The sequence below is a fragment of the Polistes canadensis genome, unplaced genomic scaffold, assembly GCF_001313835.1.
Source record: "Polistes canadensis isolate GaletaPanama2010 unplaced genomic scaffold, ASM131383v1 scaffold_309, whole genome shotgun sequence".
In the NCBI taxonomy this organism is placed as follows: Eukaryota; Metazoa; Arthropoda; class Insecta; order Hymenoptera; family Vespidae; genus Polistes; species Polistes canadensis.
Genome location: NW_014569856.1, coordinates 114,534 through 137,896, shown reverse-complemented (window position 1 = coordinate 137,896; position 23,363 = coordinate 114,534). Strand labels below are relative to the sequence as shown.

The following is a 23,363-nucleotide window of genomic DNA, read 5'->3' as shown; positions in this document are numbered from 1 at the left end:
ACAGGGGTTCTTATATATATATAGGAACTTTCACACATCCAAATAGTATGTAAAAGGAAGTTGTTGGGCGTGCGCGCGTTCGTGCCGGGACAGCAGTGGCTACGTAGTAATAAACATGGCAGCGGAGAGCAGCGAAGGTTTGCCAATATCTCCGTCCGAAAAATCGTTGACCGGTAGTTTAGTGTCTGATGAAAATGAAAAAATCGTATCCCGTTCACCGTCGAGTTATTCTATAAGAGAAGATAAATGGCCAGATTTGGTAGTGTCAAGACCTAAAAAATTGGACGCCTGGTGGTCGCCGAGACGTAAGTACAAACAACATACCAAACAAAATCGAACGATGCGAGCGCTATCTTCTTTTCTTACGATCATGCGCTGCCTAATTTGTCCAATTTCAGCGCGTTTATTTAAAATGATACAACCTAAAATTATCCTGCGTTTATTTGAAAAAAAAAAAAAACAACACAAATAACTACGGGCTTCTGTGCCGAAAGTTCGCCATCTTTTTTTTTTCTACAATTTGTATCTGGCGTAAAAAGTTGTTAAAATATTTTTCAAACATAACGCGTATCGTTCATATAATTACAATCAAATATTTATAATAATAATAATAATAATTTTTTGAGAGTGAACATTACTAATATTCATGATTAGGAAATTCGTTTGTAGTCTTATCGTTAAATAAGCGATAAGTTTAATTGAGGTCATTAACTTTGACCATGCATTGATGTCTTTACCGATTCGTTGGACCTCTCACAGTCACGTGTATTATCCGAGAATCGTCAAGAGATGTCGCCAGTAGTATTATCGTAAACTATCGATTATCATAGGTGGAGTCAACGTCGGCGGGAAAATCAATATCACCTACGCGCCGACTAATACGCCATTTCTATCGTCAAACGTTCTGGTATCGACTTATAACGTGTCGACATCAGCAAACGCGTTCGACAGTTTAAACGATTGTTTATTGTTCAACAGAGTACACATACATATACACAGACCCACGGTACCCAATTCTATAAAACGTTTTTAAACGGAGAGTTCGAAAAAAGGAAAACAGTTACGATGTTGTTACGATATTATCGAGAATTAAATAACATCGTTGTAATTATTCCCAAGGATTTTTCAACTCGATTACGCGCAACATTTGTTTAAATAAATTACGTTGATACGAGATAAAATCATATATTATACATTTTGTCTTAACTTGGAGCGATTTTAATCGACATACGATCGAAGAAGGAGACCAACAACAAAACATTCGGAAAGGTGACCGAAAAATCTTCTATTCGCCTGCATTGCGGATTAAAGTTCGTAATATCAAATCTTGGTCGGTTAGATTCGATCGATAAAGTGTCGTGGTCTTCATCGGTTGGAAGAGAAGGAGAGAAGAAGAAGAAAATAAAACAAAACAAAAATAAAAAGGCTAGGGTTTTTTTGGAAAGATCTTCTATGCGGCAAGAACCCCAAAGCGGCTTGAAAACGCGACCTCCGGTCGATCTCGGTGGTCTTCATCACGGCGGGGTCATGCTCGAGGAAGACATGGCCGGTGCCCAGGACACAATTTACCTTTGCAATTTTCGCGTGTCCGTTGACGGTGAATGGCTCTGTTTGAAGGAACTCCAGGACGTCGAGTTTTCTTTACAAGACTCGATACAACGTTCACCTTCCCCACCTTTACCTTTAAGTGGTATTGATCATCCTCATCGTCGTCGGCAACAACTGTTATCCGATCAGCGGGATTTTCGCGATGCATTGCCACCAACTCCTCCACCGCCGCCGCCATTGCGTCACGTCTCAAGCTTGTGTTTGTAATCTTCTGCTTCTTCTTTCTTTCTTTCTTTCCTTCCTTCCCGTTTTCCTAATTCCTTCTTACCACGTTTTTTTCATGATACTCCACGTCCTTACTTGATCCTTTCATCCTTCTTTACATATGTACCTCCCAGTGGTGTTCGTTAATTTAATATTTTGTTCGTTGTTTTTTTTTAATTTTACTTGAAAGTGATCAAGTTGTTTTCCTCTAATTGGATTTTATCAAAATATTATTTTCATTTAGAATATGATTCGCCACGTGGATTAATTTTTCTTATCGATTTCGTACGCTTTTATATGTTTCGTGTTTTTTCTGATTGTTGTTGGTATTTTCTTTACATGATCTCGCTTTCACGATATATCATCGTCTTCACATACCTTTTCCAACTCGAGTCACGCGAACACTCTCTTTTTACGTCAACGAATGCACTCTCTTTTTCGTCTACGCTTGCACGTACTTTTTTTCTGCATTTCGCATGAAATCGTATCTCGGATCGTACTTTTTCTTCTTTGTTTTTTTTCTCCTTTTTTTTTTTTTTAAATCGATTCGAATCGATCACGATTCTTATCTAAATTTTGTCGTCGTCTTCGTCAAAATTATTCAAATCTATTTCGCATTTCGCTTTTGCGCCTACGGCTTATCGCTTTTCTCAAAATAATTGCGAATCGAATATCACAATTGGCAAATTTTTGCGAATAAACGAATAAGAAAGAAAAAAAAAAAATAAATTGAAAGAAAGGGGAAAAGGTGGAAATATAAAAAAAAAAAAAAAAAAGAAAAAAGTAAAAACTCGTCGGGACATTGAAAATTGATGAAAGATGAAAACGGAAGTGGAATATTTTTGCAGCACGAGACCCGGTGATCATCGAAAGGAGTAATCTTGTAAACATTTCTAAATTGATCGTGAAAGAGCTCATCGAAACTTCATTGAAATATGGACGCATGCTCGATTCGGATCACATGCCTCTGCAACATTTCTTCATCGTTTTAGAACACGTACTCAGGCATGGTTTACGACCGAAGAAGGTAAAGGAGTTAATAAACAAAACAAAACAAAAAAAAAACATCGAAGTATTGATCGTATTGATCAATTAACGACGATTCAACTTCGATTGCAGGGTTTACTTGGACCCAAGAAGGAGCTTTGGGACATCCTTCAACTCGTGGAGAAATACTGTTCTGAAGCACAAGATATTACATCCAGTATTCGCGACTTGCCGACGGTTAGGTACCACGCGTTTCACTTGTTTCATTATATTTTTATCGAATATTCATAATTCGCGTCATTTCCCTATCATAGGAATTATGCATTGACGTTACAAAATTATAACGAGTTTAAATAATTTCAATTGTTCTGACATTATTTGTCATAGAAATGATGGATTTTTACTGACAATTATTTTGTTATTATGAATTAGAAAGATTCAATTTTATAATGTAAATTAAATGTATGGGGAAAACAATGGATTAATTGTTAATTAACATTTTATTGATTTTCAAAATATATTTTAATTGTTAACTATTATTTTTCTAATGTAAGTTTTCAATATAATTCTTAATTTATAAAAGTATAATATAAATGTTACAAAATTTCAAAAACATAAACTGCTAATGGGTACTTTGATTATTTACAATTATTTTAATTAAAATATCATAAAATTTTCTTACACATTAAAGTTTGTAAAGTAAAAATCCAGGGATCTATCTCGTGACTTCAATTTTTCAAACAGAATTAACAATGATAGTTTGCTTCGTTGTTAAAATCATTCGAATCATTGCATATTCCTATTTTTCGGTTCGACCATTATTCAGAGCATCATTATTTTCAGAACTGCCATGGGCCGGGCGCGTGCCTGGCTTCGTATGGCACTCATGCAAAAGAAGTTAGCTGACTACCTAAAGGTTTTAATCGATCACAAGGATGACATTTTGTCTGAATATTTCGAACCGGATGCTTTGATGATGAGCGAGGAAGCTATAGTGGTAATGGGCTTGTTAGTTGGTTTGAATGTGATCGATTGTAATTTCTGCGTAAAGGTTAGTTCATAAAAAAGATAAGAAAATCAAATGAAATGAAATGAAATGAAATGAAAATTATTCAATGAAACAATTCAAACTCGAATTAACATTTTCGCGATAGGAAGAAGATCTCGATTGTCAACAAGGTGTGATCGATTTTTCGTTATATTTGCGTAATAGCAATCACATACCTGGAGAATCACCTGATGACGAACTAGAAAATGACAACATGACAACTGTCCTCGATCAAAAGAATTACATCGAGGAACTTAATCGACATTTAAAGTAAACCTATTTATCTGTTAATTATTTACGATTATTTCTCTCACAAGGAGACCTTACGGTTGTGCCTTCATGGATTTTAACGAGATTTGGTATATTAGTAGTATACCTTTAGGGTGTTAACATGGTAAAGTATTTCATCCTAACGCGAAGCCAATTTTGAGAAAAAAGCTTTTAAAGTTTTGATTTTATTTTTTTGTATACATGTTTATATTATCTTAAATGCAACTATTTATCAAGTGGCGCGCTAGTCTAAGTAGTAGCGTACTCGCTTCTCGTGCTGCCAGTTTGCGTTCGATCTTTCATGGGGAAAGTTTTTTTTATAAAAAACACCAGAAGCGAGAACGCTACTACATACGCTAGCGCACCATTTGATAAATAGTTGCATCTAAAATAATATAAACATGTATACAAAAAATTCCAAACTTTAAAAGCATTTTTCTCAAAATTGGCTTCGCATTTTGATAAAATACTTTACCACGATAACACCCTAAAGGTAGGTACACTACTAATATACTAAAGCTCGTTAAAATCCGTGAGGACACAACTGTGAGGTCTCCTTGTCAATTATCAACCAGAGAAATTATTAAACAAATGACGATGACACGTATTTTTAGTGCAACCGTGACGAATCTCCAAGCGAAACTTGAATCTCTAACTACGACGAATGCATTAATGAAAGAAGATTTGTCTATCGCAAAGAATAATTTTCTATCGTTGCAAGAAGAGAATAGGCAACTTAAGAAAGAATTAGGCATAGAAATAAAAGATGCTAATGAGGTATACTACTTTTGGTTTTTTTTTCTTCTTTCTTTAAATCGTTGATGAAGATTTAGTTTTATTTTCTTTTTTTCGTTTTGTTTCGAAAATTAGTAGAATTAGTTCATTGATGTATTATTTTAGAACGGCAAGGCTCCTATTAAAATAACGGAAACTACGACGGAAATCGAAGAACTTCGAAGTAGACTCGAATCGGAGAGAAAATTGCGACAGGACACGGAAAGGGAATTACAATTACAGGTTTATTATTATTTCATTATTATTTCATCGGAATAAAATGAATCGTCGATGATTGTTGTTAGTTGTATTAATTCGTATCGATGACAAAATAGATAAGTATGAAGTCCGAGATGGAGGTGGCGATGAAATTGTTAGAAAAAGACATCCACGAGAAGCAGGATACCATAATATCGCTTAGGCAACAACTCGATGACATCAAACTGATCAACTTGGAGATGTACAAAAAATTACAGGTGATTCGAAACCTTTTCTCAGAAGTGAAATTATTTCATTTACGTATTGACATAATTTTTTTTTTTACTAATCAATACCTAACTAATCTTACAACGTGAATTTAGAGAGAAATAATAGAAAACAACAAGAACAACAACAGAGCATCTTTTAACAATTCATTTATTAATCTCGTCATCGCGATCGTAGAGAAGAAAAAATTAGTGATATTACGTTTACGATGCAACACACACACACGCATACGAAGTTTTTCTTTCATTCTTTCTGTTCTTTCTTTTAATATATTTTGTTTTTCTTGATTCATTTTACAACGGAATAGTAATTCTTGGCAATGAGAGAGGGATAAGTAGAAACAACGAAAGTATCATTAAAAATATAAGATTAAGTTAGGCGTATAGAAACGGAACTGCTTTTGGGCAGTCTAATATTCTTTTTTTTAACTCACGTTTCAGATTTTATCAGGTACACAGGGAGTGATACGAGGGGCAAGCCCAAATACTCGTGGCAATTAGGTTCTTTTGTTGTTAATTTTCGTTCGTATAGTAAGAACAAAAAAAAGAAAAAGAGAAAAAAAGCATAAGAACGACAGGCTTGCATACACATATCTATTCTCTGTTTTTTTTGGATGTGTGTTTCTTCCCTTGTAGGAATGCGAGCACGAGCTGACGCAGAAAGGTGAGATGGTGAGCCGTCTACACGCGAAGACCAATCAAATCGGCAAGATATTGAATAATCTCGAGAAGTACAATCATCTGATGAAGGATGGAGACAATATACGTACACCGACTACCCCCTGTAACGCATCTAAATCGATATTAAATAAAAATAGTCCAACCTCGCCGAGAGGTTCGTCATACGGAACGGAAAATCATCAAAACGATCGAACGTCGTGTGATCATCATCAACGTAACGTAGATAATAAAAGACCGAAGGAATCATTTGAAAAATCTAAAAGAAGCAAATCCAACGACGACGTTGCCGTAACCAATGTTATCAATGACAAAAAAACATCTTAAAGGGATTTAACATTATTATTTGTTCCGTGGTCAATTTCTATTAGCGAATAGTCTAATTGTTAGAATGCAACAACAACAAACACAAAAATATCTCTTTTTCTACGACGTAAAACGTGATAATATTCAAATCGTTAACCTCATCGCAATTTTCGAGTAATTTTTTCGCATATTCAGCGAAAAAATATCGCTTTCCTATATGCGCTCCTTTCTACACGTTGATTCGCGCGTATTCTCATTGATTATCATAAATATATAATAATAGTAATAATATTAATAATAATAATAATTATATATCGTTCGACGTTCGATCGCGAGCATCGATTTCGAAAAGTTTGTACTTTTTCGAAAAAGGATTGAACAAATAACAAAAAAGAAATGCGAACTATGCGCCGAAAAATAAGAGAGAGAATTGAATTAACCTATTATAAAAGAAACTACTACACGTTCTCTGTTTACGCAGGCGCAGGATTATAAAGGACAATAATCCCGAGAATAATTTTCTCCGAGTCCCTATATTATCCTCGTATTTTTCAGAAAACGAAAACTCCAATTACTAAACGGCGATTCGATTTTCATTATCTTCTTTGCTGATTCTCGGAAATCGAATTTCTTCTTCTTCTTATTATTATTATTTATTTATTTATTTATTTTCGATCAGAGTACACATTTGCTTTGCAATATCTTTTCTTTTTCTTTTTTATATTGAAGAAGCATTTATTTCAGGAATGTGAAGCTTCCCTTAAGCATAAGACAGAACTGATCAAAAAATTGGAGGCTAAAACACTCTCGATGACCGAGACATTCCAGAAACTGGATGAACAGTACGTTTGTTTGTCTTTCATTAATATTAAGATTATTTAGGTACGACGCGAATTTATTCGGTTATCATTTCTCGTCGTGAATATTTTATTGATTAGATTTCTTTTATCTTTTTTCTTTTTTTTTTTTATTTAATATATATGTTATCGTTGATATTTGTTAACAAAACGAATTATTTTTATTAAATTATATATATCTTCGTTTATTCGTCATAAATATTTTTGTGATAGATAAAATTGAAATATTTATTATTAAAGTATCGCATTTTTTTTGGATTATATTAACTCGTTGTTTTATTATCGAATGGTCGATTTAGAACGATCGCACATTTGTGATTAATTGAACGGCTAAATAATTATAGAATATTTATTTTTTACTTAGAAATCGGGTTTAATAAGATTAATAGGTAACGTAGGTGAAAAAAGTATTACGCTACCGGTCGAATTCTCGTTATGGGGATATTGGCAAACCTTCACTAAACAACTACTCGATAAGACTTACCTCGGTGTATAACTTATAATTAGGATTATCGAAATATATATGAGACAAACACACATACAAACATAAAAATATATTATATAATAATAATAATAATATTAATAATATTAATAATAATGTTTTTCGCAATAATCTAGTAGATTTATACCCAATTAGGCGATTTCATTCGAGATCATAGTCAAAATATCATATCGTTCTATATAATTCATCAAACTAATTGTATTGTTCACGATTCAATCATTATTTGTCCCTTTTTCAATCAAAGGAAAATATGTGTTTTTGTATTTAAGGAACTGATTTTGCGTTTGGTTCTTTCGGTATTTTAATAATATCGATCGAGCAATAATAAAACAAAATTAAAATGAATATATGGTAACGTTTGTTGCTCGAAATTATGTATTGGCATTCGTGAAATCATCGAAATTGCATCGTTTTCTTTCGAGTAAAATATTTTCGATGATTGTTCGATATCAGAAATGGTAACACATTTATTGTATCATATAAGGCATCGATCTATGGGAGGTTGTCACGATGCACCAGAAAACTGCTAAGCGTGCGTGCTTGTATTAATACTGCGAAAACAAATAAAATCATCAAATAAAACACCATTTGAAGTTTGTTAATCCTTCGAAAAATTCGAGATCTGAATAAGATCAAATTTTACGTACTTTTTCTCGTTTTTTTGTTTTTTTTTCTCTGCATTTCGTTTAATTTTCTATCAAATTCAATTTGTTTCGTTTATATTCGAGATACGGAGATCGTTCGTTCAACGATTATAGAAGGTAAGTTAAGTATATTAAATATTAGTAATTAAATATACATAAAAAGAGAAAGAAAGAGAGAGAGAGAGAGAAACAAAGAGAAAAGTAAAAAAAGATAGAAATGAAATCAAAGTTTAAGTTAAGCTGATGGCTTTTATTCTTACCGCATGAATTCAATCGTTAATTCTTGAACAAAACGTTTGGACCTCCCATATAGCTTTAGGAAACAATACTTCCTTTTGAATAATTTTATAAAAGTAAAAGAGAGAGAAAGAGAGAGAGAGAGACAGACAGAGAGAGAGAGACAGAGAGAGGAAGAGAGAATTAGAGAATGAATTTGAATGAATAACTTTGAACGGAAGATTTGAAAACTTTCTCCTTTATTATTACATTCAATCTCTAAAATAATATCATGAGAAAATTATTGAAATAACAAGATTACAGACTCAAATTGAGTATCCCAAAAGCTTCCGGCCTCTCTCTCTCTCTCTCTCTCTCTCTCTCTCTGTCTCTATTCTGTCACGTTAATTCAGGCTCTTTCAATAGCACCGACCGATATGCAGAGAAGCGATTAGTTAGACTTAACCAGTTTTAGTGGGCCCCATTGTTTTAGATCGTGGCCAATTAAACGCGCAAGTTTAAGGAAAATCCCTCTAAATCGATGCAACTTCGTATTCCAATTTCACAGATATTGTTGGTGATAATATATATAGATATATACCATGGTGTTAAAGTGATATTTCAATCATGGTAAATAATATTATAACGAGAGAACGTTAAAAACCATTAACGAGTCGCAAAAACAGTTCCATGAATACAGTTTTGAAAGAAACAAAAAAATAACTTCACACAAAAAAGAAAAGGAAAGAATAATTTTCTTCTTTAATAACGGGGTGGGGGTGGGTGGGAGTTAGCGAGGGAGGAGGGTCAGATTTAAATTACTTTTACTTTTCATTCCGTGTTTCTCATTTATCGCTATTATTACATTTAAAATCATTACGCGTATTCATCGTCAAAATAATTACGTTTAGTTACACGTTACTTGTTCCTCTTTAAAAAAAAAAAAAATAAGAAAAAGAAGAGCCAATGCTTTTAAGAATTAAGGGTAAAACGATGTGACTTAATTAGGCGCAAGGAATTGGACGGAGTTAAAGCAAGGACCGAGGAGAAGGCCAAGGTTTTAGCTGCCGAGGCTGCTGAGAGGACAGCACGAGCCAAGGATTTTGAGAGGGAATTACGAGTTGAACGGGAATGGAGAACGTCTCTTCAAGAATCATCAATCTCGAACGCGGAAAGGATTTCTCAATTGCGTCAAGAAAACGATCAGCTTAAACAAATGTCCGAGGTACGGGGGATCAAAGTATAAATTATTGTTAATTATTTTTATTTTGTTTGTTCATAATTAAACGAAGGAAGGAACATTCTTTTTTTTTTTTTTATCTTTTTTCCTTCACATTAAATTCTCTAACGAATTTAACATTGTTTTTTTTTACTTCTCGTAACAAATTATATTTATATCGCAAATAGTTCTTCATTTAATTTCTTAACACGAAGACAATTTTCTATTATATTTTTTGAAGTTATACTTCTTTTGTGTGGGGTGCGTTTTGGAAAGTGAAGTTGAATGAGACCGAAAAATCAACACCACGAAATTGTCGATATTTATGATGCGCGGGAAAATTGAAGTTATTTTTGAGGTTATGTTCGTTTTCGTACGCCAAAGGAGTATAACTTTTTACGTGCGTACATAAGTACACACACCAATTTTTATTATTATTATTATTATTATTGTTCGTTTGAAATAAATTAATTCGATAAAGAAATGTCAATCGTTTTATTTTTTTTCTATTTTTTTTTTTTAGAAATACGTAACACTCCAGGAAGAATATTACGCGTTAAAGGAAATCTGTTCGGAACAAGAAATAACTCTCGAGGAACTTGGGATGCAGTTGAGCGCAGCTAAACTTGCGACGGTCGAATTACGGGAGGCTGCTGACAATGCACAACGGCAGTCGCAGCAAGATGGCGGCGGTAGTGCATGGGCGGACGATCGACAGGTAACCCATTGCAAGGGTTGTAATCGTGAGTTCAACATCACTCGTCGTAAGGTAATCAAACTTTTTAATTACTCCTTGGATCAATTATCTACACCATTCTTCTCTTTTAACTTCGATCAGCTTTCGTCGTTGTTCTTGTTCCTTCCCCCCCGTTCCCCGTTCCCCGTTCCCCCGTTCTGCACCACCTTCTTCTCTTTCTGCTGTTCTTCAATCGGTCGTCTTACATTCGAATCGACATTTACTAAAGAGAAGAGACTACATGTACCATCCTTAATCGTTCAATTATTCTTTGGCAAAGTGGAAATTGCAGTTTCATCCTTAAAACTTGTATTTCATGGTAATAGTAAACAAGTAAATACCACCACCACCAGACCCTTTCACATCCCATGATCCTCAATCGTGGAAGCGATACTACTCGTGTAACAACATTCCACTTTAGAGAGGACCTAGTCAAATCGATTATGCTAATGATCTCGTTTCCAGGATGATTATTATCGAGTTACGTTGACGAGTGAGAGTTCGGGGAATCGTTCGATTCGTCTAATAAAAAAACAAAAAAAAAGAAATGGGGAATAACCCGTTTCGTTGTCTTTATGATGACGTTATACGGATGCCGAGAAACATTCTTATCGTTTATTCCTTACGTAGTTGTATTAGCGTTGAAATGTGTTTTTTTTTGTCTATCTTCTTTCCTTTATTCTTTTTCCTTTAGCTTTTAGCACGGTCTCTCAGCGTTTCTTCTTCTCCTCCTCCACCTCCTCCTCTTTCTCTTTCTCTTTCTATTTTTCTGCTTCCATCGTAGGATACTTTTTCTTCTTAACACGAATAACGCGCCGGCACGGTATAAGCACTTAAAGTATTCACGGGGAGAGATCTGATCGTTCCGAAGTGCGGTTGCGTGCATCGATAAGGTGTAGTGGTCAGGAGGGGTTAAAGGGGGGGGGGGTGTGTTAGGACGAAGCCAAAGAGAAGAAGAGAGAGAGAGAGAGAGAGTGAAGAAATAACGAGAAGAGTCGAACCAAAAGCGAAAGAGAACGAAGGTAAAAGGGTAAGAGGGGGTAAGAGGGAGAGGGAAAGAGGTAGGCAAGCATTCGTCATACGGATAAATTCCGCGCTGAAATTTATACGCGCCAGTACCTTATCGAAATTTCGTGGACGTGCACGATAGACACGATTTACTGTATAACAGCTAACATCTCGACACTCAAAGCTAATCGTGAACAGTATTCTTTAACCCTTCACAACGTTACAAAGAAATCCGATTAGCTAGCTATCGTTGATATTATTTTTATTCATAGTTCACGCATTTCCGACACCATTAGAATAGAAAAATAGTAACGAAATAAACTTAGAAAATGAGAATTAGAAAGAGATATATAGAATAGAATAGGTGAATACTGTGTGATTGTAAGATTTATGAAATTTAGGTTTAATAAAAATAACTCTCGTATAGAAAGTTATGTGTCCTTTGCTTAAAAGTCTTCATATTCCTTGGAATAACCAGAACGTCCAATTACATTATTGCACCATCACCCGATTTATATTCATGATTACATGTCATGCATGCAAGTTGTGTTGTGCATGCATATTCAGCTCGCGGATGCGATAGAGACGTTGGCCCGTTGTTCCGTGAAATACATTTATACCTGTATTCGTCTCTTTGTTTTACCAAGGTAAGAAAAGGAGACGGTTTAAACTAGGAAAGGATATCTAACGTTGGACGACGATGTTGTGTGTGAGAGAGAGAAAGAGGTAAAACGGGCCCGTAGCTTAGTAGGAAAGGGAAGCCTTGGTAAGTTATTGCATAATAACAAGGCAGGAGTACCCGAGGCATCCTTGTTACTCATTTTTCGCGGTGTGGATGTATTACCATACTGTTTAATGTAGACCATGCCAGCCGCGGACAAGGTTCGTCCAGATGGAATCATACCAGTAGGCAAACCTTCCCTCCAGGGCCGCGTTTACCTTCGCGAGCATCCACAATAGCGAAGGCAAGAGTTGCCACCTCTTCTATGTCTACATCTCTCTCTTTTTTTTTTTTCTCTTTCTTTCTTTTTCCGACTCTCGAGGTGCTAGTCCTTACCAGGAAGTTCGTAGGAAAACCACGCCGGGGTAGATGCAAGCTCGCGTACTTGCACATGCAAAGGCATGCAAAACAATGACCCAACTTGCCCCTTGTACATTTCTGTCCGGTTGATACGTTGCCTTTAACTCGAACACTTCTTCTCCTCAGCCAATTCCTCCCTTTTCCGGAATTTTTTTGCCCCCCCCCCTCCACTTCTCCGAACTTTCTGATCTTATTTTTACGTAGAAATTATTCTTCTTTGTTTTAAGCATATTTCTTTATTTTTAATATAATACTAGAATGGAAATAAAGAAATTTTGTATAGGAATCGGTTGGAAAAATGATTCTTTCATTTGTAGAAAAACACACGGTATCGGAATGATTTTTTTTTCCTTCCAGTTGGTCGAGGGAGGAGAGGGGTAAAACGTTCGTAGAAATATTTCATGAAAATTTTCTAATCACCGTTATCTTCAATCAACGAAGTCAACGCGTTTCGCGATCACATTTATTTTCAAAGAAGAAGAAAAGATCCTCTTTCGTCAATATTCTCATGGATTCTATCGATAATTTTGATATCGACGATTCTTAGATCTCTTCGGTAATGAAACCCACCACCGTTATATTATTTTTCCAATATGCTTTTATGCTATAAGATATTATGATACGTAAACTGTGCCGACCCGATTTTACTTCGCACAGTTACATTCGCTCATATTTCTTTTATGCATCACGAAAGACATGCATCAACTTGATCGAAAACTTTCTTTACGAAATGTACGTTATTATTATTATTATTATTACGAAAGAAATGCTATTTCCATTCGATACAGAAGAGAAGAAATTAGATCTACGATCAATTTTCAATTATAAACGATATTATTTCCTCTTTTAACTGAAAATATTTTTTCTTTCTCTCTTTTTTTTTAATATTATAAATCCGTTTCAATCAAATATCGTAACAAAATTTCAATTTTTCTTCTTTTTTTTTCGTTTACGATTTAAAAAAATATCATAATAATAATGACAAATAAATGTCAACAAATTTAATATTAATCAATCGATCACAAATATCATCATTTAATCCAACCTATTCTTACCAACGATATAGAACATGAATAAAAATCAGTACGAATTCAAGAATATTATTCAACCTCTGACTACTTTTATTATACACGAATACATAAAAGAAAAAGAAAAGAAAGTAAGTAAGAACATAAAAAAAACGAAACGTAGGTAAGTCGAGGAAAGAAAATTCAACGGGCAAGTTTACGGATCGCCAACGGTCCATCATTTGCTCGACAGTATCTTTTAGATCTGATCTTTGAAGAGACTGATTTATTTTACTTGGAAAGTATCTATAAGTAGGTATCTATCTCCGTTAAAAGATAAGATGTAAGAGAGTAGAGAGAGGTTTACGTTAGACAGAAAAAGAGAGAAAGAGAAAGATAGAGAGAGGGAGAGAGAGTATACCCGGTAGGAGGAAGTTGCAAGCACCGATCTACTGCGTTTAGGTCGTAAGTCATGCTGATGGGACGGTTCAATAATTAAGTTCGTTGAGGAAATCGGTTATCGAGACGATATTATTCGCCGTCTCTTACTTTCCGGTAATAACTGCTAAGTTAGACCGCGCACGTCGAACCCATTGGCTTCATTCGTTCATTCGTTCGTTCATTCATTGTCATCTTACTTAACTTCGGATTCAATTTAGATGTAAAATTTACTTGGGCATACTTTCCTCGAGGTTGTTATTCTTCACCTTTTCTGTCCGTTGTTCATTTCTTTTTTTTTTATTTCTGTCACAGTTTGTCTGAGAAAGTCTCACTTCCTTTTCCCATTTCTTTTATTTTTTTTCGGTTGTGTGTTCGACGAAATTCACATTATTATAATAGAAGATCGGTGGTAATGGTTCGAAAATAAAGAGCTCCGATAGGTGGAATAGTAAAGAGAGCTTTTTTTGTGTGTGTTTTTTTKTTTTTTTTTTTTTTTCACACTTTTAGGTAAAACGAGCCGAGGGAGAAAGAACGTGTACTTCTCGTAAAATCCTGTCTTTATCGTTGCAGTGGTCGACAAAACTCTCCTCCTCCTCCTCCTCTTCCTTTCCCTTTCCCTTTCTTTTTCCTTCTTCCTTACCAGAAACGTTCATGTCTAAGGAAATTTCTTTTTTTTTTTCTTTCTTTTCCCAAAAGAGTACCAATCGATTTTTCAACGCATTGGGGGATACATTTTATCGATGAGATGAGATGAGATATACTATCCACGTTTTTTTCATCTTATTCATTTTATTATTTTATCAAATAATTTAGCCATACCTTATTACAAATATATAATACATCCTTGTGTTAATACACATATATATATAACTATTTTATAATACATACATCCTTGTGTTAATACACATATATATATATAACTATTTTTGTTATTATTTAATAATTATTAATCGAATATGTGTGTGTAATTTTCTTTTTATATTTTATTAATTTTATATTATTTTTGTTTGTTTGTTACAGCACCACTGCCGTCAATGTGGAAATATATTTTGCAAGAACTGCAGCGACAATACAATGTCATTGACTGACAATTCTAAACAAGTTAGAGTATGCGACGAGTGTTACGTTTTGTTGGTTGGCCGATACTCGGTTATGCTTTAACTTGTAATTCTTTTAATGAGATTATATTGAAGGTGTAACATGTAAGGAAGAAAAGGAAGAAGAAAAAGAAGAAAAATGAAAGAGAAGAAAGAAAGGAGAATCGGAAGAAAATAGAATGGGGATCTATGATGGAATAAGACGCCTTTTACCTCTCTCTCTCTATCTCTCTCTCTCCTATTTTCATTGTCTATTCTTAGCACGCATTTTGACGGACGAAAAAGTAGAGTTCGAACTTTCCTGCTTCTTGATATTTTCTTACGTTTACTTTTATCCCTTTTTTTTACCTTCCCCCACACGACCCACACCCACCCCGGTTCCGGAAACTTTTTCTTATACAAGTATAATACTTTTCTCAACCGAGAAACCGGTATAACAAATTTTTCTACAATTTTCATCTACCTACCAAGCCGATTCTTTCAATATTTTTTTTTCTCCCTTTATCTCTCTCTCTCTCTCTCTCTCTCTCTCTCTGTTTCACTGTGTCTTTATATTTCTATCAATTGATATCGTGTTTTTAATTTCTTTTCTTTCGTTTTGTTTTCCATTAAAAAATATGTTAGAAAAAGAGAGAAAGGGAGAGAAGGAGACGGGGATAGGAAAATTTTGTTCGAACTGATCGCACAATTTTTCTTATGATTTCTAAACGATCCCAGCTTGCACGCGTGGCTGCGTTTCGAAACTTTCAACTCTTGCGTTTCACGTACATTTTTTCCTCCTCCTCCTCCTTATCCTCCTTCTCTTTTTTTTTCTCTCTCTTCTTTTTGTTAAAACCCTTTCTCTTCTTCCTGTGTATATATCTTCTCGAATAATAAAAAAACAAAAAAGCCCGGTATTCTCCAATCTTCGTTAATACGTTTATAATTATATTCGATGATGCACTAGATGATATTTTTGCACTGTTGTTCGTTGATTATTTAAATTGTGCTCAACACAACAACGGACATACTTGGACACGTTGTTTATGTTCGTGTTAATTCTGACATTTATATTAAGAATACTCAATGGAAATTTGGAAGGTAAAAAAAAAAAGCAAGCATAAAAAAAAAATTGCGTAGCCATTTACCAGTATGCGTCTCGCAATTTTTGCTACGCGTTCGTGCCTGTTGTACAACGATATTTTTTAAATGCGTCTTTTTGTAGCCACTTTACGATAAGAAAATAAAAAAAGAGAAACAAAAATGATATTATAATACGTAACAATAAAGTACACTGTTTTCATAAAACAAAATTGCTACTATATCTATCTATCTCTCTTTCTCTCAAAGAAAGTTTAAGTTAACAATCAATTTTTCCAATCCACTTTTTATACAAACGTTTCTTTCAAAATGATATTATAATACGTAACAATAAAGTACACTGTTTTCATAAAACAAAACTGTTACTATATCTATCTATCTCTCTCTCTCTCTCAAAGAAAGTTTAAGTTAACAATCAATTTTTCCAACCCACTTTTTATACAAACGTTTCTTTCAAAATGATATTATAATACGTAACAATAAAGTACACTGTTTTCATAAAACAAAATTGTTACTATATCTATCTATCTCTCTTTCTCTCAAAGAGAGTTTGAGTTAACGATCAATTTTTTTCCAATCCACTTTTTATACAAACGTTTTCTTTTCAATGGTCTAAGAGTTTGATAGGTAATAGAAGGTGGTGATGGTGAAACGAGTGTTGGGATTTAAATAGAATCGAATCATTCCCATTTGGTATAACGTGAGAACCATCAACGATGACCGTAAGTCGATATCCAATAGAATTGTGAATACCTCTTCTTCTTCTTCTTCTTCTTCGTTCCTTCTCGATGAAAGGATTAACTTCATGGTCTCTGTGTGGATACGAAAGCAAACGATTCAGTTGGTAAGTACGAACATTGAATGAGGAAATGAGAGAGTTAGAGAGACTGTAGGGTGACGGGGCTGGCGAGGGGTGAGGATGCGGGGCTGGCGGGGAGAGAGGGAAGGAAAATGAATTTCTTGGAGAAAGGAAACCCTTCCCGAAGAAAATGCCAAGTATAATGTGTAATCTAGGCAACGGAACGTAAATCCCTTCCTCACACGCGTTCCTACCCTCCCTTTAATCTGCCAACCGGGAACCACACGCCATTCTATCGACTTCAAACTAGAAACATTCTAGGCCCATTGCAAAACGTTACGTTTCTAATAACACGTGACATTCCTATTTCCCATTTTTTTTTTTTCGAATACGTTAACGATATTTATATATATATGTATATATATATATATATATATATATATATATATTAAAAAGGGTCGCGTATACTTTTTTCTTTGTCTTTTTTGTTTTTTTACTTAATTTTTAATATCATACATTTATTTTTGAAATTCGTTTCACGATTTGTCTAAAAGTTACGAGAATAATTTTTTAATTGAGAATTATTAAATAAATGTAATTACGAAAATGCGAAATAATATTATAACATAATAGAATATTTATCAATGAAATATCTTATTATTATTGAATATAATATTGAATTGGCAATTAAGTAATTGTGGATTTTAAATAAGAAAAATGATTCGAAATGTTTCCTGAAAAATATAACTTTATTCAATCAGGTATTGCACGTTCATACAATTTCTGATCTTTGTTATCGTAAAAATTGAATTAAATGTGATTTGTCTGTCAATAAAATCCGCAATCACTTAGTTTCCAATCCAATAATACAAAAAAGAAAAATATTCTTACAATAAATTATTAATAAATAATATTTCATTTTGTTATGAAAATATTTTGGGGAAAAAATAAAAATAAGAAAAATTCACAATATAAGCGTATCAAATAGACTGCAAGAATTATCAACAAATCGGTAATAAATATGTTAGTAATTTTTTTTGTTAATGATATTATAAAAAGTATCTCAAAAAAATTATAATAGATAAATTGTTACGTAAGTCTTTAGGTGTGTCTTAGAAACGTTCGAATCAAGAAGCTTTCTTGTTTTAATGTGAAAACGCGCTAGGAGGAGGTGGAATCTTGCTCGGCGTTGCACGAGTAGCCACGGCACCGACCGCGATAAGTTTCGAAGCTGTTTTGGTTGGTTGTGGGCTTGCGACCGCTCGTAGGCCAACTTGTCAGCTATCTACGACTTTCGAAAGCTCGTTAGCCGCGAACGTGCACGCTTAAACGGATGTTAAATTGAAATCGATCCTCTAGAGGTGCCTTGTCTTGCCTTCGGTTTCAAAACCAACCCCCTCCCAACCCCTCCCAGCCCCTTTCTCTCTTCCTCTTTCCCATTTTCTTCCATACCTGAAACGATCCCACTCTCTCTGTCTATCTCTGTCTCTCTCTTTCAATCTATCTATCTCTTTTACTCTAGCATTGTTCTTCCTTATTCTACTAGGAAAGGTGAGTTAACCTGAGGTGTACCTAGCACGAGAAGCCACTGAATGCACGCGACCGGTTTTCCCAGTCCCTTCTTTCAAAGAGAAATCCTCTCACCCCACCCCATAAACGATTCGCGTGCCGTGGGATGTATGCGAAGTGTTTTACGAAAACGAGAAATTCGTCGGATTCGTCGAAGATTAAAGAATCCCACCCTTTTCTTTTTTTTTACTTTTTCAAGTTACTGTCTTTCGATTCAACTACACAGATTTTTTTACGATCGATTATAAATTTGTCATTAATGTATATGCGTATTGATTTATTTATGATCTTGAAGCTTGTAGAATAATTAAAGATTTTCCTAAATAATTATGAATGATCGATTTGATAATAGTCAGGTTTTCTATGGTAATAAAGGTGGTTTAACATCGAGCACGTAGATTTACCTTTTGAATAATCTAATCGATTGGGATGGCTGGCATGCGTATAATAGGTAGAAAAGGAAGGTTGTTGCGCGTAATAACATCCGACCGGAGGTGCGATTTCATCGGGTGCCACTCGGATCCTGAAAATTGTAGGTAGAAATGCCGTCCTGGGTAGAAATTAACACGCGAACTCTTATAGTTAGAGAAACGTTTAAGAGTATTCGAATATATCAAACAACGCAGTGTATAATAATGATAATGATGATGATGATGATGATGCTCAATTAAATAATCAAATTTTTCGGTATTCTGTTGTTCGTCTTCTGCCAGTTCTGGATACGTCGATTGGTTACTCGTTGACTTTTGTTTTTATTTTTTCGGTTCATTCGTTACTTTTCATTTATTTTCGCGGTTCGGGTTTATCCCCGTACAGAAAGCTTTTGTCTTTTCATTTATTTATTATTTGTTTTTCGGCGGGGGCTGGGCTGGGGTGAGATGGGATGGAGTAACTAACTACGGGGCTCTTTTTTTTGTTCTTTTTTTTGTTTTTCGGTTTTACTTTTTTATTTGACTTTTCCACAAAACGGCTGGTAGAAAAAACGTAGAACATAATCTCGTAACACGATGGACCGTAAAAAGCGTGATGGTGATGGTGGTGGAATCCGCCCCAAGATCACCGATGCGTAGCCACTTCCGAGTTTAGCAAAGCACAATGAAAAAGCGCGAAACGAACTACATTCAACGAGGCGACATACGAGAGTGTGCGTATCATGTATACGAAAACTTTGATTCTCTCGTTTTCTCTCTCTCTCTCTCTCTCTCTTTCTCTATATATGTATATGTATATGTATATAACGTAAAAAATGGACTATTCGGTGATGCAGCGAGCCGTAGCAAGTCATACAAAGTAGCGAAAACAAATGATTGTTTTCCGTCGTGTTTTCAAACGTCCCTTCCTATCGATCTCCCCGTTTACCCCCCTTCACCCCCCCTCCCCCATTCTCCCTCATCATCAATTCTTTTTGTTAGTTATTCTCAACGATTTTTCTAGATTTATTATATTAACTGGCCGAACAAATTTAAACAAAAAAAAAAAAAAGAAAAGATAAATTGATATATAAAAATGAATATAAATTCGAATGAACATACAACAATTTACATTTGTTAATGTATAGAAAAGTTAGGATTTAAGGAAAAACATAAAAATCAAAACAGCACGTTTGCGTTTGCGTTCGCGTTTGTGTTTGCCTACGTAGGTTTTGTTAGTATCGTGGAAACATCAATTAGGTCGACGAGTTGCCTATGGATCGACCAACCACCATGCGACGTTGTTTAATCGTACCGGTGATATTTCACGACATTGGGTCATCATTTGTGGCATTGTCGTTCCACTGACGAAACGGTAGCGGTATATCGGGTACACGTATTTATCGGCAAAACGATTCGTTTCACCCCGTAACTTACGATTTTAAAGCAATCCCGTGGTATTCCATATCGTTGGAATAAGTACTGACGTATGCGAACAATTTACTTTTTTTTTTTGCTTTTATTTCGTTAAAGTTCAATAGTATTATTTTTTAGGCTTACGAGGAAGACTCCCCGTAGTTGAAAACCCGAGTCACCTATTTTACGATTTTTATTCCTCGTCATTTTTTTTTTTTTTTTTATAAATAAAAGTAAATTGCAATTAAAAATGAGAATTGGAATAGGATTGATAAAAAGATTCGGAAATGAAGCCAGACAGACAAAATGCATTTTTTTCTGATTAATTCTGCATCGGTTTGGTAAAGTCTGCAACGTGAATTTAGTGAATGATAAAAAATGGATAAGTAAACGTGAACAACAATTAAGTCGATATTTTTATTGAATATCATACGTTCATAATTAATACGAATTTTGATCGAGGTAACAGTTTATTAATAATAAATGTAAATGACAAATCTTATTATTACAATTCCACTTTCGTTCGTGCGTTAAAATTTAGAACGATCTCTTATTCGAATTCTCTTCTCATTCTCAACCCGTTTAATCATAATTCTCATCTGAAAATTCACCACGGTGGGTAACATTTCGTAAGATAATTCTTTGGTAAATGACTCACGATTTGACCAATAATAGAACAAATATTTTATCCAAACATTTATCCGACGAGTAGAAATTATTTTAGAATTATACGGGATATAAACTTTTATATAACTTCAGGAGGTGCAAATAATCCAATAAGTATCGATCGATACCCCTTCATTTATAATATTTCGAGATTTCCATTTCTTATGAACCTATTCAGCCGAGATATTCTTATAGAAAAAGTTCGTGTTCTCGATAATGACATTAATAATTGAACTATCAAAGATGCTCTCTTTTTAAAGTAGATCAATTTGATTTTTCTTATTTTTCTCGATGTTTATCTATCATTTACAAGTAATATTTACACGCCAGGCCAAATGAAAAACGTAAAAAGGAAAAGATTATTTATGTCAAAGTTTTCTATTTCGTATTATATTCCGTTGTTTATTTTTCTATCAAATAAAAAGTAGAATGACTCAAAGGATTAAGATGCTCTCACTTTGTCGAAGGTTTTTCGTTGTTTGTTTATTTTTGAAAAGCTAAAATAGTATCTCTCATTTTACAACGGAGTTTCTTTATCTTCTTTACATTATTTTATCACCACTTTTGGTTCCTTTAACCATTTATTATCTTCCGGTATCCCCAGTGTTGACTCGAGAAAAACGGAACCCTATAAACCAACAAGTTCTTGGGAAAGATGGATCTTTTGGATAAGTACTTAACTTGCCTACTCTTTTCCAATGCGTCCTCTTAAAGGTTTCCTTTGACTCGACACCTTAACGTGCTCGTAAAACAGAGAAAGAGAGAGAGAGAGAGAGAAAGATAGTCAAAAGTTCCTTCGAACTAGCAACAACTAGATTTTCAAAGTGTGCTGATTCCGCACTTAAACTTAACTTTCCCGACTATCACATGCAGTGATCCTGCATTTTGCAAGTTCTATTTTTCTCTTTCTACCTTGCGGCAATTTTCGTAGTCTCCTAACACTCGAAATAATTATTGATAACGCGATTGAATTAATAAACATAATTCGAAATATTAAACAACGCGAAATAATAAACACGGATACATTGTTTTCTATAATAATTATTTGCCCAACGCGATGTTTATTTTACTCTCGGTTAATATTGTAAGTCAATTTGTAAGTCAGTAGAAAAATATAAAATTTATAATTTCGAATATATAAATCGATTTTCAAATACGAATATTCATGCGATTTAATAGCATATTCGATATAATATCACGAACTTGTTTTTCTCCCACGATATTTCAATCTTGTTTGAAATTATATTAGTACGACGTTTTGTTTATATTTCTTTTCTTTTTTTTTTTTTGTGTATTTCCTTTTCATTCTTTCTCTCTGTCTCTCTCTTTTTTTTTCTTTTCGATTGTATTTTATTTGATAGTTTTTTGACGAGTTAAATTGATCTCTCTTTTTTGAATATTTGCATTTTTACAATTGTAATGACATGTTTCCAATACAAAATATTATAAATTCGTAACGTCAATAAAAATACGTGTAGCATAAATACGAGGAGTAGTAATATATAAATAATAAATTGTTTATACATTATTCAATAATAATAATAATAATAATAATAATAATTTAAATTATATAAAAAAATGTTTTTAAATGAATGTGTTAACGCGAATATCTTTCGTAGACTTTATGTTTTATACTTTACACGTGAGAATTATTTTATTTTCAAAATAAAAGATTTTGAAAAACAAGGACCGACCCCATATCGAAGGAAACGAATTTTTTATAATTGTAGATTTTTTTTTTCGTAATATAATTAATTAAAAAATTAGTAAAATGTTTGACGAAATAACGTCGACGAATTATTTTAATGTGATTCGAGATGAAATTTAATTATTACCGGATTTATTGTCACGTTAAAATACATATGAATATTCGCGACCAGTGTGTAATCGTATTTTCATTTTATGAAAAATTTAAAAGCGTCATAAAGTAAATTGAAAGAAAATCCTCCCTTGGCTAAAATCGTACCGATAGAGGAGTCCATTTATAAAAATTATTATTAATGAATAATTTTGATATCGTTGAAAAATTAATTTCTCTTTTCTTATTGACATATTTCAAATGCATACGAAAAATCCTCGACTCAGTAATCGTAAATAGTGGTTTTTCTTTTTGTCGAATAAAACTATAAAGCAAATTGGAAATTAAAATTTTGGGTTCTTCTACGAATCCTAATAAAATTAATACCTTTTATGAATATTTATATATCATTTTTATACGATTTTAACTAATTTTTGATAAGATTTTGTACTACGTT

General features: G+C 33.8%; 1 protein-coding gene across 4 annotated transcripts; it reads left to right on the top strand.

Annotated features, from left to right (window-relative positions):
- Positions 1-85: 85 nt before the first annotated feature.
- Positions 86-15,671, top strand: LOC106791454 (protein RUFY3). 4 transcript variants are annotated; one of them, XM_014757087.1, is made up of 15 exons: positions 86-305; positions 760-781; positions 1,446-1,690; positions 2,661-2,839; positions 2,932-3,041; positions 3,643-3,850; positions 3,954-4,117; positions 4,732-4,894; positions 5,018-5,134; positions 5,227-5,367; positions 6,013-6,354; positions 7,090-7,202; positions 9,588-9,804; positions 10,322-10,567; positions 15,092-15,671. In XM_014757087.1, the coding sequence occupies exons 1-15, from the start codon at positions 116-118 to the stop codon at positions 15,230-15,232; spliced, it is 2,598 nt and encodes an 865-aa protein (XP_014612573.1). In that variant the 5' UTR covers positions 86-115; the 3' UTR covers positions 15,233-15,671. The 4 variants fall into 4 exon arrangements, with proteins under 4 accessions (XP_014612573.1, XP_014612572.1, XP_014612571.1 ...); XM_014757086.1 differs by lacking the exons at positions 760-781; positions 1,446-1,690; positions 6,013-6,354 and having other exon boundaries at positions 87-305; positions 7,105-7,202; XM_014757085.1 differs by lacking the exons at positions 86-305; positions 760-781; positions 6,013-6,354 and having other exon boundaries at positions 859-1,690; positions 7,105-7,202; positions 15,092-15,669.
- Positions 15,672-23,363: the final 7,692 nt, after the last annotated feature.

Excerpts from the sequence above, each read along its gene's own strand:
- LOC106791454 (XM_014757087.1), top strand. The coding sequence starts at position 116 with ATGGCAGCGGAGAGCAGCGAAGGTTTGCCAATATCTCCGTCCGAAAAA. Across the intron at positions 2,840-2,931 it reads ATGGTTTACGACCGAAGAAG|GGTTTACTTGGACCCAAGAA; the intron begins GTAAAGGAGTTA and ends CTTCGATTGCAG. Across the intron at positions 7,203-9,587 it reads TTCCAGAAACTGGATGAACA|GCGCAAGGAATTGGACGGAG; the intron begins GTACGTTTGTTT and ends TGACTTAATTAG.